This window comes from Euprymna scolopes, chromosome 11 (assembly GCF_053919585.1).
Source record: "Euprymna scolopes isolate OS-2025 chromosome 11, ASM5391958v1, whole genome shotgun sequence".
Lineage (NCBI taxonomy): Eukaryota > Metazoa > Mollusca > Cephalopoda > Sepiida > Sepiolidae > Euprymna > Euprymna scolopes.
The window spans coordinates 20,123,055-20,139,601 of NC_136492.1; the positions used below are offsets into that span (position 1 = coordinate 20,123,055).

Sequence of the window (16,547 nt, forward strand, 5' to 3'; positions counted from 1 at the left end):
AACAATTTCATCGCCATTGTTTTGATTCTGATGATGCTTTTGATCAATAAATTTTTGTTTGAGCCGAGATATGTTCATCTGAATTAAAAAAGTTAAAAACCGCAATAATTTTCTTATCAACCTAATATTTAACTTGCAGAAGATTTTGCCCAAAGACGAATATGTGTATGTATGAACATTGATATCTATATTACATTTCAACCAGCATCTCTTCCAGTCTTCTTTAGAGATATAGTTCATATTATGAATGGGGGTGTCAGCATATCATAACTATTAATGCCTTGCAGAAGATTATACCAAAATACGAAAATACGAAATACAAAAATATGTGTGCCTATGCATAGCACATGAATGACGGTCGTAAAAGAAATGAAGATACTCACATGTGAGTTGACATAGATATTTTGATGCTAAACTACTGACTGACAAACAATATGGATTTAGACAAGCCCGTTCCACAGCAGACATCCTAACTGTGATCTCTGAACGTATATACCATTCACTGGACAACGCGGGGGAGGGCAGAGCGGTAGCTCTAGATATATCTAAGGCTTTTAACAGGGTATGAAAACTACTAACACCCGAAAGTATCCTGTACCTCTATAAGGCCACCATTCGCCCATGTATGGAGTATTGCTGCCACATCTGGGCTGGTGCATCTGCTACTAGTCTCTCGCTCCTTGACAAGGTTCAAAAGAGAGTCGCAAACCTGATAGGCCCTGAACTGGCATCTAAGCTTCAGCCTCTGTCCCATCGACGAAATGTTGCATCCCTCTGCCTTTTCTACAAGTATTTTAGTGGTGAATGCTCTGACGAACTGCAATCACTTGTGCCCCCACGACGTGTGCACCCTCGACAAACCCGACAGGCTGCTAAATCCCACCCCCACACTGTAGAGATCCCTAGATGTAAAAGATCTTTTTACTCCAATAGTTTCTTCCCCAGAACCGCTAGACTCTGGAATTCCATTTCAGGTCCCTGCTTCCCCAACAGTACTGACGTGCAGAAGTTCAAGTGTAACGTGAACCGACACCTTGCTGCCCAAATCCCTACATAGTACCCCAGTAGTTGTTGCCCCTGATAGTAGCCCCCTACACCAAAGTGGCAATTTGTAATATAATAAAAAAAAAAAAATTAAAAAAAAAACAAATACAAATTACATCTGTCAGTCTTAGTCCGATATTACTTGAAATTGTGTATCACAATTATCATGGACAAACTTCATTTACTCAGATTCAAAGTCATTCTGTCTTGTGCCATTCACATGTCTTCACATGACAACTCGCATAACTGAGTTAAAAGAGGGGAGATAACTCAAAAATTGAACTATTTTGAACAAAATAGTCAACGCACAGTACAAAAAATGAAGTAGACAGACAATAAGAGTTTTTTCTATTTTTTTTTTTTTTTTTTTTTTTTTTTTTTTTTTTTGTATTGCCACCTGGACATAGTGGTAGTGTTATTGGCATCTTGATGTCACTGATGTGTAGGGAAAGTTGATTAATCAACATAACAGGCATCTGATTTTGAAACTGAGGATGATATAAATTTCGAGCACTCCAAAATGAACACTGATCAAAAGGACATCAGATTTTTTAATTTTTACTTCCGGTTGAGTTTAATCATAAACAGAACACATTTAGAACTTTTAGATCACAGATTTTTTTAAATTAAAAAATTAAAAAACAAAGTTTGATTGTTTAAAAAAAAAAATAAAAGGGTTTCTTTACAAAAATATTTTTTAATTAAAATGTGTGTATATAACAAAATGTTTGTGCAAAAAATAAATAAAACTTTTTAAACTACATATATTTGTAACTTTGCCATTAAATTTGTTAGCACACATTTTGGAGTGCTTGAAATCTAACTCATCAAAAATTTATTTATTTTTTTTTATGGGAACAAAATGTCCTCGGCTGTCGTACATCTAAACAATATGATATAAATGCGGGAGTACCTCAAGGGGTTATCCTTGGACCTCTATTATTCCTAATATTCATAAATGACCTCCCTGACAAAATTGACAAGGTTCAAAAGGTAGTTGACAACCTGATAGGTCCTGAACTGTCACCTAAGCTTCAGCCTCTGTCCCATCGATGAAATGTAGCATCCCTCTGCCTGTTCTACAAGTACTTTAACGGTGAATGTTCTGACGAACTGCAAGCACTTGTGCCCCCTAAACGCAAATACCTCCCACCAAACTCAACAAACAGCTAAATCCCACCCCTTCACAGTAGAGATCCCTAGATGTAAGAGAGCTTTCTACTCCAGTAGTTTCTTCCCTAGAACCGCTAGACTTTGGAATTCCCTTCTGAGTCCCTGCTTCCCCAACTGTACTGACATGCAGAAGTTCAAGTGTAACGTGAGCTGACATCTTGCTGCCCAACTCCCTACTTAGTACCTCTGTAGCTTATGTCCGTGATAGTAGTCCTCTACATCAAAGTGGCAATGTGCCTTGTTGGGGTGAAAATGTAAGGAAAAAAAGAAAAAAAAAAGATTATAATAACATATGACTGACGTCTGTCTACCATCAAAAAGTAATTACAATGTATAAATAGATAAAAAACTTATTTGAATTGTGGGTATTGTATGCTGAAAATGATTATGCATTTATTTTATCAGCACGGATTTGGAGAACATATTTGGATGACCTATCGACTGCCAGGAAACCAATTTAACACCCGTAACTCTTACATTGGACAGTTTGTGAATGGCAGGAAACATGGTAAAGGAATCTTCCAATATGCTGATGGAGCCAAATATGATGGGGAATGGTATGAAGATATGAAACATGGGCCAGTAAGTATTCCTGCACAATATTTCATATGTTTGGGAATTTTTGAGATGAGGATTGATCGTTTGGATTATTTGGTTTATTCGGACTACTATTCTCACCTTAGTTGTTATTTACACAACATTTCAGTCAGTGTAACCTCTGACCTTCTTCAGGTGTATCTTTTCAAACTCGGAAACCTATACAGAATTTAAAACTGAACCTTTTAAATTTAATGACATCTCCCCTGTTCTCCTTTTTATAAACCTAAAATGCATTTGTGCCAATGGAGAATTGGAAATTTCCGATAAGACTGATTTATATTTTTAATTAAAATTCTACTAGATAGAGAAGAATGTTTTAGTTTGCTTGAAGCATTGGGCATTGTGTAAAAGGAATTGTGTTTGAAGGCTATGTCAATGCGGTTGGTAGGAAACACTGTGGACATTAGTTAGCATATATAATTAATCATCTATATAGAGTAAACAAAAAAAAGTTACAATAATTCCCAACAATACTTAATATTCATCATGACTCGTATCCTGAAAATTAATTTAACAGCCAGTCTGCAACACTGACTTCCAGAAATAAATAAAAAAAAAAAATAACAGACAAAAGAAAGCTTTGCCAAACAATGTTTCGTCTTCAAACACAACTCATTTCTGATTTGATTTGTGGTATAGATTGCCAGTTTTGCCTTATATGTAAATATATGAAAGAATTTTCCTGTTAATATATTTTGAACTGCCATATTTAATTACAGGTTCCAAGAAAGCTTCTAGTTTTATAGAAGCATAGAAAGATAAAAGTAGACTAGAACCTATGAAACGACTATTGTTCGGACGATTCTTAAATTTTTCCAATTTCAATTCCAGGAAAATGTTGATTAACGATTCCAATACCAAGTACGATTCCGATTTTCATGGAATTGTTGTTTTGAAATATATCATTATATAATCGAAAGTTTTTGTGTAGTGAAAAAATTTGGTACAGCGAAAAAGTGGAAATACAATTAAGGGAATTTCGAAAATGATTTGATTTATTTTTGTAAAATTTCTTTCATTGAAGATAAGTCAAGACAAATATTTTAACCATGAATTAAACATGCACCATGAAATTAATAACAATCAATTTCAGGAGTTATTTTATATATCAAAAAATATAAAGGAAAAATAAGTCATGATTAATTCAACAAAAATACAATAACATCAAATTTCAAGGGGAATAACATTTTGTTTATCTTTTGATATTCATTTTTTTGTTTTATTTTCTCTTTATCTTCGATAACTCTTTAAAATTTAACATTTTTTTTTTTGCAGCTTCAATTGCTGACTAATTTTTATTCCACTTTCTAGAATATTCTTATTTCTAAATGAAATTTAAGAAAAACTAAATCTTTGATTAAATTTTTAGCCTTTTTATATTCAATCATCTCAAATTATTCCTATTTATTCATTTGACTTTTAAAAAATATTTTTAACAATGTTATTTTTTAAATCTAAATAAATTGGTTTATTTCTATATTTATTTTTATTATATAATTATCGTCTTTTAATGTTTATTCTTATTCAATGTCTTAATTATATACTTGTCATCTTTTAATGTTTATTCAATGTCTTAATTTACCTCTTTATTTCTATATAAATAAGTAAGTATTTAGTAATTGTTTATTTCTGTTGTTAAATAAAAGTCATTTATTGAACTTTTGAAATCTCCTCCGCCTTAATGCTGCTTCTGACAACCTTTTTATATTTTGTTAGGGGTTGGGAAACATTTACCTATGCTCACATCACAACTGTGATACCAGGCATCGGTTAATGTCGACCAAGCCTCTACAGTCCTTTAGTTGAACGGCTCTGAGTGACTAGTTAGTTTGCAAAGTTAGGGTTCAAAGGATTTTTTTAAAAAGTTAAACTTTTTTCCTTTTTTAATAAATTCTTCACATTTTTTTTATTTTTGTTGTGCAAAGAAGTTTCAAAAGAAATGTTTAATTCTTCATTCATAGAATATTTTAATGAAATGTAAATTTCTAAAAGAAAAAAAAAATTAAATTCACTTACCGCATTTATTTAACAGATAGCAAAATGGTTGTTTTCTTTCATAGTTTTTGAAAAACCTCAAGCGGAACCGCCAGTCAGCATAATATGTAGTTCTAACGTTTTTGTTTTTGGATACTTCAAAAAAGCCGACTGACTGTCAAAGTCTTGCGAACTGATACCACGTGATCAGTTTCACTTTAGTTTTAGAAATATTTCCTGAAACAGCCTTCGTTCAAAAAATAGTTCTATTAAACCTTTATTGTTTAAATAATTTGACTTTGCTTGTTTTATTTTTAAAAAATATAAAGGTTGACAAGACATTTTTCATTTACTCATGGAAGAGTGTCGGTAAAAAAAAAATGTGCCAAAAGATCAACGCTTTCTTTTTTTTTTTTTCTTTTTTTTTTTTCAAGTTGTAAAAACCACTGGTTTTTAACATGATTTACTCGCAATGAGAGCACTGTAAAATCTTTTTTCTCTAAGGGTTAAGTAGTCATCAACTTTTTCATGGACTTGACGTAGTTAGGCTGTTTTATACATAAATAAACTTCGCTCACAAATGAAAACAATGTTACCTCGCGGCCCGTAAAGTTTCGCAACAGTGCAAACATATTACTAATCATGGGCCTCGAAGTTTCAAAACAGACAGACAGTGCCTATGTATGTGACGGAATAAGAAAACTCATTAAGATAAATAAAGATTACCTTTAAAGTAGTTAATAAAATTCTTGTATATCATATTAAATATGTTATGAAAAGTTCTATGACGTTTTTATCATAAATTTTTGACAGCATTAATCTCACTTCAAACAAACAGTTCAACTTAAAAATATAAGAGAATCGTAATGAAAGAGTCGTAAATCTAAGGTATTTTTTAACGATGCGATTCCGATTACCCCCCAAAATACACAATTCTTACGAATAACGATTTTGATTAATCATCCCACCACTAGAAATTACTATTTGAAAATTATTTTATATTTTATAAATATTTTACAAATTTTATAATTCTATTGCATAAAATGACTGTGCTATGAATTATTTTGAACTGCCATATATTGACCTACAAATACCCCAAAAAAAAACTAATTTTATAGAAGCCTACAAATATAAAATTAAATAAGTTTATAGAACCTATGAAACGATTGTTTTATGAATACATCGTATTGCATAAAATGACCTACAGATTGATATGCTGTGAAACAACAAAAATTTTAACCCAGTTCTGAGTTAAACCCATGTATGATATTTAAATAAAAATGTAATCATAGGTGTTTTACTTCATCTAAAGCAAAACTCCAGAATTTCATATATCCTTTTGTTTTGCATACAACTCTGGAAGGATAGTCATAAGTATTTAGTTTAAGCATATCTAGGATCATATCACAAGAAATAGTTTTGCTAATAGCATATCTAGGATCGTATCACAAAAAATAGCTTTGTTGAATTTATTCATTTTGACACACCATTTTATAATTCAAAAATACTCAACAATAAATCGCATCAATAACATGAGTGTCACTTAAATACAACATTTATTAAAACTAGCAGGACCTGTGGAAATTTTACAGCAGCATCTTCCATGTGTAATATATTGCTGCTGGGTATTCTGTGGATGTTCAGTGTGATTGGAGACTTCATGATATTATTGTAGCCCTTTGTTAAAGCTGTCAAATTATTTATCTAAGTAATTTAATTAATGTAGTGTCAGAATATATCTAGTTATTCCAGTTTATCTCCAATATACTTATAGGAGTTTGCGACACATTTCCATTGTATATTTAATGTCACTACCTGCACCTGATATTTCCAGGGAGTAAAAAAAAATGATGAACGTATTTATGCAAGTCTATGCAAGTTTACATAAGAGTAGGGGGAGGGGCTCGGCATTATCCGGTTGTAAGTACACTTAAATATATTTTAATTTGATTAAATTTGGTATATATTATTATAGAGTCAATTGTCTATTGCTTATTTCATATTATATTATACCCAATATATGGTCGTGATTTCAAAAGTAAAAAAAAGTATGATTTAGGTGCCATCAGCTAGAATAAAAACCGAAAGCAAAATTGCCTAAACCATCATCAGTCAGATAAAAAAATAGCTAAAAATAAACTAACAATGTACAAATGTGTGTGTGTATGTGTGTATATATATATATATATATATATATATATATATATATATATATATATATATATATAAATAATCTGCTGAACTCCTTGCACTTGTGCCCTCTCAACATACATATCCCTGACAACCTGCTTAGCAACAAAATCAGACCCCTTCACTGTTGAGGTCCCTAAATGTCAGAAAGTTTTTTACTCAAATAGCTTCTTCCCTAGAACAGCTAGACTTGGGAATTCTCTTCCTGCTACCTGTTTCCCAAACAGTACTGAAATGCAGAAGTTCAAATTGTTTGGGGTGAAGGTGAGTAAAAAAAAAAGTATATATATATATTTGTGCATGCATAGAAGAACAGTTTAAGTCTTGGCCTCCATAGAATGGAAATAGGCACAAACTTTAATAAAGACTTTTCATATCTAACTGTGTAAGTATACTTTGATAATTATGTTTCAGTTTGAAGAAATATGGTATAATAAAATTATGGGGTGTTCGTTTGCGCCTGACCTCCATAGAATGAAAATATATCACAAAGTTTAACAAGGTTTTTTAATATAGATCCACAGAATATTGTAATAAGTGTTTCAGTGTGAACAGGTATGGTATAATACATTATGGGGTTTATCTATTTTATTTTTACTTTCATCATATTTTGCTTTTGTTTTGATCCCCGCAAATTCGAAGCTATCTCTTTAAAACCCTTCCTTTTCATAACCTATGATACTTTCATAAATCAGAGTCTATTTTCTGTAGGCTGTTTTTGAACCCAGTCAACGACAGGTATTTTTGTTAGTATATATATATATATATATATATATATATATATATATATATTTTTTTTTTTTAATTTATATATATACACTGAAGAATTCAAGGAAGAGAACTCTGTACACTGCATACAATAACATTTCTTTCAGTGTCTCAGGGAAAAGTTTTCTTAGCAGACTAAAAACTAGAGTCATGCAAGTAACACAGTGTTAAGAAAATTTCTTTGAAACATATGATACTCCAAATCAAATATTGATATGTCAGACAGATTGATATTTGGGTTCCATTTTGAAAATCCAACAAGACACCTTTATATGTTCGATTAGATGCAACTCAATAACCCCCCCCCCCCTGAAAAACAAAAACTACAAAAAAATCTTTATGGTGAATGTACCCATGACAGAAAGAAAATATAAATCATGTCAATTGATGAATTTGTTTTATTTTTAAATGATAAAATCAAATTTTATGGCTGAATGATGATTGATGATCTCTTAACGCCATTTTACAAGAGAAGGGAGATAATTCCAAATAATTCAAACTTTTGCAAGATTTTAGGAAACCATTCTTAACATAGGGAGAAGGAGGCATTGGAAAAATTCAAATTTGCTTAAAAATTATTTTCTTTATAAAAATAAAACTATTTAATGAATTTACATTATTTTGGGGGTACAAAGTTTTTTTTTCTGTCATCAGTAACATCACAAAGATTTTTCTTTATTGTGTTTTTTCTTGGGAGGGGGGATTATGGACTAGCAAAGTAATTCTCTTAAAGTTTTGACATTAAATTTTTTTTTTTTTTTTTTTTTTCAGGCTAAATTTACCCTCAGGACTGGTGAAACACATACTTGCCAATTTATAAACAATAATTTACCCCCCAACACTGTGATTCCTGGACTACCATCATTATTTTATGGTGTACCTTGTGAGTAGAATTGCATTTTCTTTATGTTGTTTTATGGGTTCTTTTTTTTTTTTTTTTTTTTTTAATTTTATCAAAGATTAGAATAAAAATTTATTGGAAATCGCTCCAAACAAGGCATTAAACCACTTGATCCAACTTAATTTAATTTTGCAAAAAATAAAACAATTGTAAGGAAAAGGATGGTAGAAATTTACACAGAAGAGAATACAGTGTTATGTCTTTGCTGCGGTTGGTTGTTCAAAATGCACTTTCCAGTCTATATAATTGTTAAGTCTATGTAAAACACAGCACAGTTGATCTATAAGAAAATATACTGCTCTTATTTCACACCGACAAGCAGCTTTGGATTTACAGTTATTACTGGTGTTATGATATCTCTGAAGGTGCGTGAGGTGAGTGTGAATGTTAGTGGTGAAGAAATATATCAGGCTTGCTCTCTTTTTCTGACTGACTAGTCCTTACTCATCCTAAACAACTACCTATCTTCTGATCCTTTTTCACTCTCCCCTCTCCGATTTTCTATATAAATAAAATTAAAAAAATTACTCATGTTATGTATTCTTTGTGGTTAGTGGTTCAAAATGTGCTTTCCAGTCTATATAATTGTTAAATCTACTTTGGTCGCTGGTCTACGATACATACACACTGACAGCGAATAAATCACAACACAGCTGATCTATAAGAAAATATATTGTTTTTATTTCACACTGGCAAGCAGCTTTGAATTTAAAGTTATTAGTGGTGTTTTGACATCTCTGAAAATGCATGAAGTAGATGTTGGTGGTGAAGAAATGTGTCAGGTTTGCTCTGTCTCTCTCTCTTTCTCTCTGGCCAACTGCCCCGCTTTCTCTTTGTGATGATTTATGTAAACATTCTTTTCCCATTGGAATGCTTAATATTTCCTATTGTCTATTGTTTCAATCCTTTGACCGATATCCTCTCACATATTTCTGGGTTAAATTATGAATTCCAATAGACAATGGTGGAAAGACCTGCATTCCTCACATGGAATCTAGCTTTGTGTGTTCAACCTATCGAATGTTTCTCTTCACGGGGTCACCTGTTAATATCCAACCACAGTAGTCTAGAACCTGTCCAAATTTTCTCTCTCTCTCTCTCTCTCTCTGTTTTACTTCCTCACTGTGTTTTATTCTCTCTGTTTCTCTTTCTTTCTCTGTCTCTCTTTCTCTCTCTTCCTTTCTTTCTCTCCTTGTCTCTCTTTCTCTTTTGGACTAAAGTAAAATTGGATTTTTTTTTTGCAAACAGTTAAATAATTTAAATGAAACCTTTTTTTAAATTAAACCAACATTGGATTTTTTTTTTTTCAAAAACATTTTTTGAATTGAAGTAAAATTGTCACTGTAACAAAATATAGCTTTTTAACCGAGAAATGCCACCTGGCAATAGTTTAGTGAAATGCACAAAAAATGGTGTCATCCATATAATGCAGAGGTGCCGATTTTTGGGAAACTGACATAGCAGTCATAAATAACGACCCTCAGACTTTTATAGAAATGTCATAAATGAGGATGGAAGAGAAGGAAGCTGCGGAAACAGCGATGGTGGTTTACAAATGTTGTCGAGTGGGGGGGGGCACGTGGTTGCAGATGAGCAATAAACGATGTGAAAGGACAATGATCTAAATCTACCTTTTAGAAGAGTTTTTTGCCCCTAACATCTTATTGTCGTCTCCCCATTTTTTTTGTGCTTATGTAGATTAGTGATGTTTTAAACGAATGCTTTTAAGGTGAAACCGTTATCTACTTACGTTTAAAAAATTACAAAAAATAATCCAGTAGATGTGCTAAATGTTATAGGGGAATAAGGAAAAATAACATCGGTTACAGAGTAAACCAGAGGGTTACTTCCCTTGGGGGACAGAGAGAGCCCTGGCATCAGATAGGAATGCATGTTTTTACCCCTCATGGGAACGATACCCACTTGAATCAGAGTAAGACTCTAGAATCAATGATATTACTTTCTGCTCACGGTAGAGCCACCACGAAAGTGAGTACCACTTTATTGTATTGTTCTGTATTGTAATTCTGTTTTCATTTCCGTTTGTCGATATTGTAATAAATATGTATTTATGTACTTGGGCTTAGTCTAGTTGGTCATTGTATGTTATTTATGCTTGTAAGTATTTTCTATTGTAGGTTAATTCAATTAACAATAAGACTCTAATGCTTACAGCAATGTATTCTTTTGTTTCTTTTTGCAGGGAGTTGGTCATGTTTCTGATGATGATTGTTTATACTTTTTGTGTATATTAGTGTGTTCTTTTATCCACTGCAACATTTAATCGTCATCTCTGTGGTTATCCATGGGAGGTGTACTATCATCACTTTCATATCAACAGAAGAAAAGCAGTATTCAATATCTGTGTTTTTTGCTCCCTATAATGGTCTGCCAGAGAAGGTTGTAACAATGCCTACCATATCCAGGTTCAAGTTGCCTTGGAGAAAGTCAGACTTGATGTGGATGAAAATAGGCATTATTTTGAAGTTATTTCCAATGCATATATGTTTTGAAACACGGAGGTGTCTGTTTTCTGCAATTTTTATGTTGCTCTTATGTAAGGCCACTCTACTGCTGAGGTTTTTGGTGGCGCCTATGTTACAAACTCCACATTGCTGTTTGTGTTCATGTGTGTGATCATGTTGTTGGATGCTAGATTTTATATATATTCATTGTGAGTGTTCATATTGTTGAGAGATGTAGACAATGGTGAGATATAGAGACAAGGTACATATAAAGAGAGAGACAGTTCTTATATATAACGAGACAGGCAGAGTACAGATTACTACAGGAGAGCCGACGGCATGTAATACACAATGAGAGGAGATTTGATGTATAGATAGATAGACCGAGAGATAGTGCGTTTGGCATTTACGTTTGACAGTTGTACATATAATATAAACACGTTACCTTTTTCGTTGTAATGATGAACACAGAAAGACGGCAGTTATAAAAAACATGATCATTTATTTCTTCTTCGACCGGTAGGACATGATTCTGTATTTCAGGGATTCAAAGTTGTTTACATGATTACCTCTAAACCTCTCGCTTCCTAGAGGGTGCCTTGACTCTAACGGAGAATCGGTCTGATCTCCTCTGCTTCTCTGATCTAACTGATCTGATTCTCTTTTAACTAACTTCGAACTCTTTCCTATATTGATAAATCACACGTGACCACAACTCACGTGTTTCAAACATGCGCGATTTGCACATTTTGAAACCATTTCTGACGACCAGAAAATTTCCCATTCTCTTTGTTGTTTTACAAAGGAATTTAACCTACTTGTCTAATTCTGTAACCGATATTTTTATTATGCATTCTTTCTAAGAATGTGAATAGGTTCCAGCCAAATTTTTATTTATTAAATATTTTAACAGAATCAACAATTTAACTAGGCATTCCATTTAAACCTATTGTTCTTTAAAACTTATCTACAGGGTTCAATCCCCACTTAATCTGATATCATTTTCATTTAACTAATTCCCTATTTTTTTACTTACATGAAAAGGGGACAGTCCTTATCATGTAACACAGTGCCAGAATAGATACTACACTTTGCTCCCATCCAGAAAGTACAAAATCAAATTTTTCTTGAACTCAATGTTAATTTCACATTTTAAAACTAAAATTTTCATGCACAAATAAAACAACAACATCGATTGCAGCTCAAAGAAAGAAAAGTTCTCTATCCGTGTTTCGACCCCATGTCAAGTTCTACCATTGCTTGCACCTCAATAGAAGAAAGATTTCGAGCCCATGAAATAACCTGCTAGAGGAGGTCATTAACATATCTAGGTTTTAAGCCACGTCGAACAAACAAGTAAACAGTACATAGATGTGGTATCTTCTAACAAGGCTTACTACACATGGCTATTTTTCGACTCGTTATTTGGAATTGTTTTTATTTGAAGGTGTTCCAGGTGATTCTGAAAAGAGTACAACAGACATAAACTTTCTGCTGGATATCGAAGACTTATTGAAGGACTACCCAAAATTGGGCAAGAAACAAGAACTGGAACAGGTAAAATAAAAATGTTTTGAACTTCTGCAGCACATATTGTTGTGGTGAAGGTACAGAGAGATAAAAAGATAAGCGGCCACAACTGGCATGTGCTCATTTAAAATAAATGATGCCTGAACACCGGAACACATCGGAAAGGGTCATGATTATACAGTAGACACTGTTGATAGTCCAGAATGGTTGAATAAAAAGGATTGAGATTTTTGCTCCAAAACCAGTTTGCTTTTAGACGCCAATATATATATATATATATATATATATATATATATATATATATATATATAAATTACAATTAAATTTACCAAAATCATCCAAGATGGTAAAACTAAAGTATATTATAAATATTAAAGAATTAATATTTATACAGTAATCTCAACCAGATGTAAAAGCTTGATAGAACATATATATATATATATATATATATATATATATATATATATATATATATGAAAAGGAATTAAAACTGTAAATTAAAATTGACAATTAAATTTATTGTTCAACAGATTATTCCAAAAGCAATTGCTTTTAGAGTATTCTATCTGACAATAAATTTAATTGTAAATTTTAATTTACAGTTTTAATTTATTTTTTCCCCTTATAACAAGCTCTTTCTATTGTATCTGTATGGCGCTGTTTTATTTATATTAAAGTTTATTCTTGCTTGTATCCGGTAAATATTTCATTTCCATTGCCTTGATTATTTCTTATTTCTTTCTGTGGAAATATGATTCTATCAAATTATATTTCACATTTTTTATATATACAAATCCTTAATTTAAGAAGCTCACTGTGATTACAGAACCTATAACAAATAAATGACAAGTCTATATTCCAAATTTCATGATGTTGGCCATCTTACAATTTATTTCTTTAATTCCATTGACATTTACAATTCTTGACCGTATCTGTTTCATAGCACAAAATCATTCATTTAATTATTATATCAATCAATGAATCCATTTTGCCCTTAACTCATTTATGTCCGAATGCATTTTCTTTTCTTTTGGTGGATTGATAGTTACTACTTTTTCTAACGAGTTAAAATAGATTCTTTAATTATGATAACTGATCTAGTAGAAGATGTGTTAGATGTATTTTTAACAAAAATATCAGCCACAATTATATTCTAAAATGCATTGGTTTAAAAAATATCACACCCTTAATTCATCAATTTAAGTCAGAGGTTACTTCCCTTGTTTGTCATACTAAATTAGTCGTACAATTCTTCCACATTAAAACATACGATGAAATTCAGTAATTCGATAAATTCTATTTTTACATGTAATTATTTTTCTACTGGATCAGTTTTTCGTAAATTTTGGAATTTATACTAATTTCATCATGATATGTAAGTATGTAATGTTTTCACCTGAAATGCGTTGTTTTAATGTAAATAATCACCAAAGATAAATTGCAACTTTTCATTGTCTGTTGTAAAATTCTCAACTTTTTGTAATTTATCTCTTAAATTTGCTCTTGTAGATTAGCAACAATATTTGGAGACACATTGCTTCGTTGAAGGCGATTTATAGATTTTATTCTCGTATTGGCTGCAAAGAAAGTCCAGATAACATTTACCTAATGAACAACTTCCAGTATTGGCGATTTCTCAAAGATTGCTATTTTCATCACCAGGGTTATACACTCATGGAAATGGATCGAATCATAGGTGAGGTATACAAAAAATGGTTACATCCATATGAAAGGCAAGAATAAGGATCATTGATTTATTTGTGGACTACTATCCACCTCATCTAGTTGTTGTTTTGTGACGTTTCGGCCAACTATTCCTCTGGCCTTCGTCAGGTAGTTAATCGTGATGGGATAGGAATGCTAAGTCTTCAACTGCATCTTCAGTAATTACTGAGGATAAAGTTAGGAGTTGAAATAGTTGAAACAACAACTATAAAAGACTAGCAGGGGGTACCCGGCATTGCCCGGTGTGTTTGGAGGTGTGTAGATCAAAACATGGCCGGGTGCTTGGAGGTGTAAAAGAAAAGAAAATGTTTTAGTATGAAGGTATGCGTTCATATTTAATGAACTAACGATTCACAGCTTATCAAGGCTGAAAGACCAATCGAGGATAAGAGTTCATGAGTTTGTCAAGTGGAATGTGAGATAACATAAAATATATGACTTTGATTATTTAAGATGACAAAGGTGTTAAAATTAGACTTAAAAACATGTGGTAGTCAGTTGGGAAGTAGCTCCGTAGTATTGTGTTCCATGGGTGGGAAATTGAGAAATAAGATGTTTGTACGCATTACATTTAACGTGAAGCAGGAAAAGAATTTGAAAGAAAAACTTTCAGGCTAGAAAAATTTCCGACATCTGTAGATCACTACACTGAAGAGATGGAATTTTGCTCCTAGTATTTCGTTTAGAGGGTACAATTTCAGTAAATTTCATTGGATCCCATTTCATGGAAATACTTATAAAACATGCATACGGATGCAACACTGGCGATGTGATAGGAGTGAGAGTTTGGCACTTACGATACTTACTTCACTTGTATCCTTTATTAAACCTCCCTTTCTATCATTAATATTTGTAGGTTTCTTCCCATGTTATTTCCTCTGTTGAACCTGACACTAGACTTACAACATATCTATTTTACAAAGTTCACATTGAACTCTGAAGCCTTGATGTGAAGGTGGAAACGAAAGGGAAAAAAAAGCCAGACACCTAACCATCTCGGGGAATTGATAAGCGTGTTAAGTTAACATTTATAATGTTAAATTGACAGGTGCGAGGAAGTTAAGTCGCGTGATGTTTGACCTTGAAAAATAACGTTCGCAATGGCTGTTCAGCAGTTAAGATTTTGTGCGGGACAGTTTGGGGAAAGAAAAGCAGTTCCCCCGGTTATTAGGGGAGTGTCTTGAAATGAAAGCAACTGTCTGATATGATGGTGAAAACCCATTTACACCGCTTTCTGGAGACTATCGGCCGTGGGCCGGAGAGGTGGCTAATCGAATCAAGTTTCACTTTTTTTATACCGAAAAACAAAAGCAACACACGGCGATCCAAAAATGTGGAATATTTAGCTTTTCAAAGTCGGGCAAATTAAATAGACAGGTGACCCCTGTTGTTAACTCATAAATATTATGATTTAGACGTGATATAAAAAGTTTTAATAATGAGGGAACCGAGCGAGCAGCCCCCGGAAAACAGCCTTTTGTGGACATACATAAAAAGTGTACATACATACATGATGATTGCAACGTCTTGTCAGACGAGTGCCACTCCCTCGTCCATGAGCCCAAAAATGACTTCCATCGCCACAGGACAATTTTTATAGACAAATGCCTGAGGGAGTATCTATACACAGATGATGTTACAGGGTCTTAGCTTTGTACGACAGCTAAGTCTCTCTCTCGGTTCAAAATGTTGAGATCCAGCAACAAGCAAGAGCAAGATAGCCAGCAACAAGTGAAACTGCAGACCAGCTTAATGCGGGTACTGGTCTTCAACTTTATGGTTTTTTAAATCAGAGATTTGCTTCTCCTAGAAAGGTTGCCTTCACCACGGCTTTCGGGAGCCCTCTCCACCCCAGCACACACATACATACACGGTGCTAGTTGGCCGTTGACCCCGAAAAAGGGTTCATTCGCCATTTGGAAGGTTTTGTTTTTGATCCTTCAGGGAGACTAGCCACCCTCCTCACCAAACAAGTCTGGTGGGGGAACCAGTTTAGTCGCCAGTGACCCGACCATAAAACCATACATACATACATTTTGCCTTTTATCTTCTATAAATATAAAAGCGAAAATGTGTTTATGTATGTATGTGTGTTTGTGTGTCCGCTAAAAACTTTCAACAGACACAACAAAAATTCACAAACTCAGTATCATATTGAAGCTTCATCCTTCGCTCGA

At 32.9% G+C, this 16,547-nt stretch overlaps 1 protein-coding gene across 1 annotated transcript in view; it reads left to right on the forward strand.

Moving 5' to 3' along the window:
• Positions 1–16,547, forward strand: part of LOC145287792 (radial spoke head 10 homolog B-like) — a 77,242-nt gene that overhangs the window by 20,466 nt on the left and 40,229 nt on the right. Inside the window, exons 7-10 of the mRNA XM_080135624.1 lie at positions 2,623–2,799; positions 8,521–8,632; positions 12,563–12,672; positions 14,155–14,341. Of these exons, the coding sequence (XP_079991750.1) occupies positions 2,623–2,799; positions 8,521–8,632; positions 12,563–12,672; positions 14,155–14,341 (586 nt within the window). The remainder of the gene's footprint in view (positions 1–2,622; positions 2,800–8,520; positions 8,633–12,562; positions 12,673–14,154; positions 14,342–16,547) is intronic.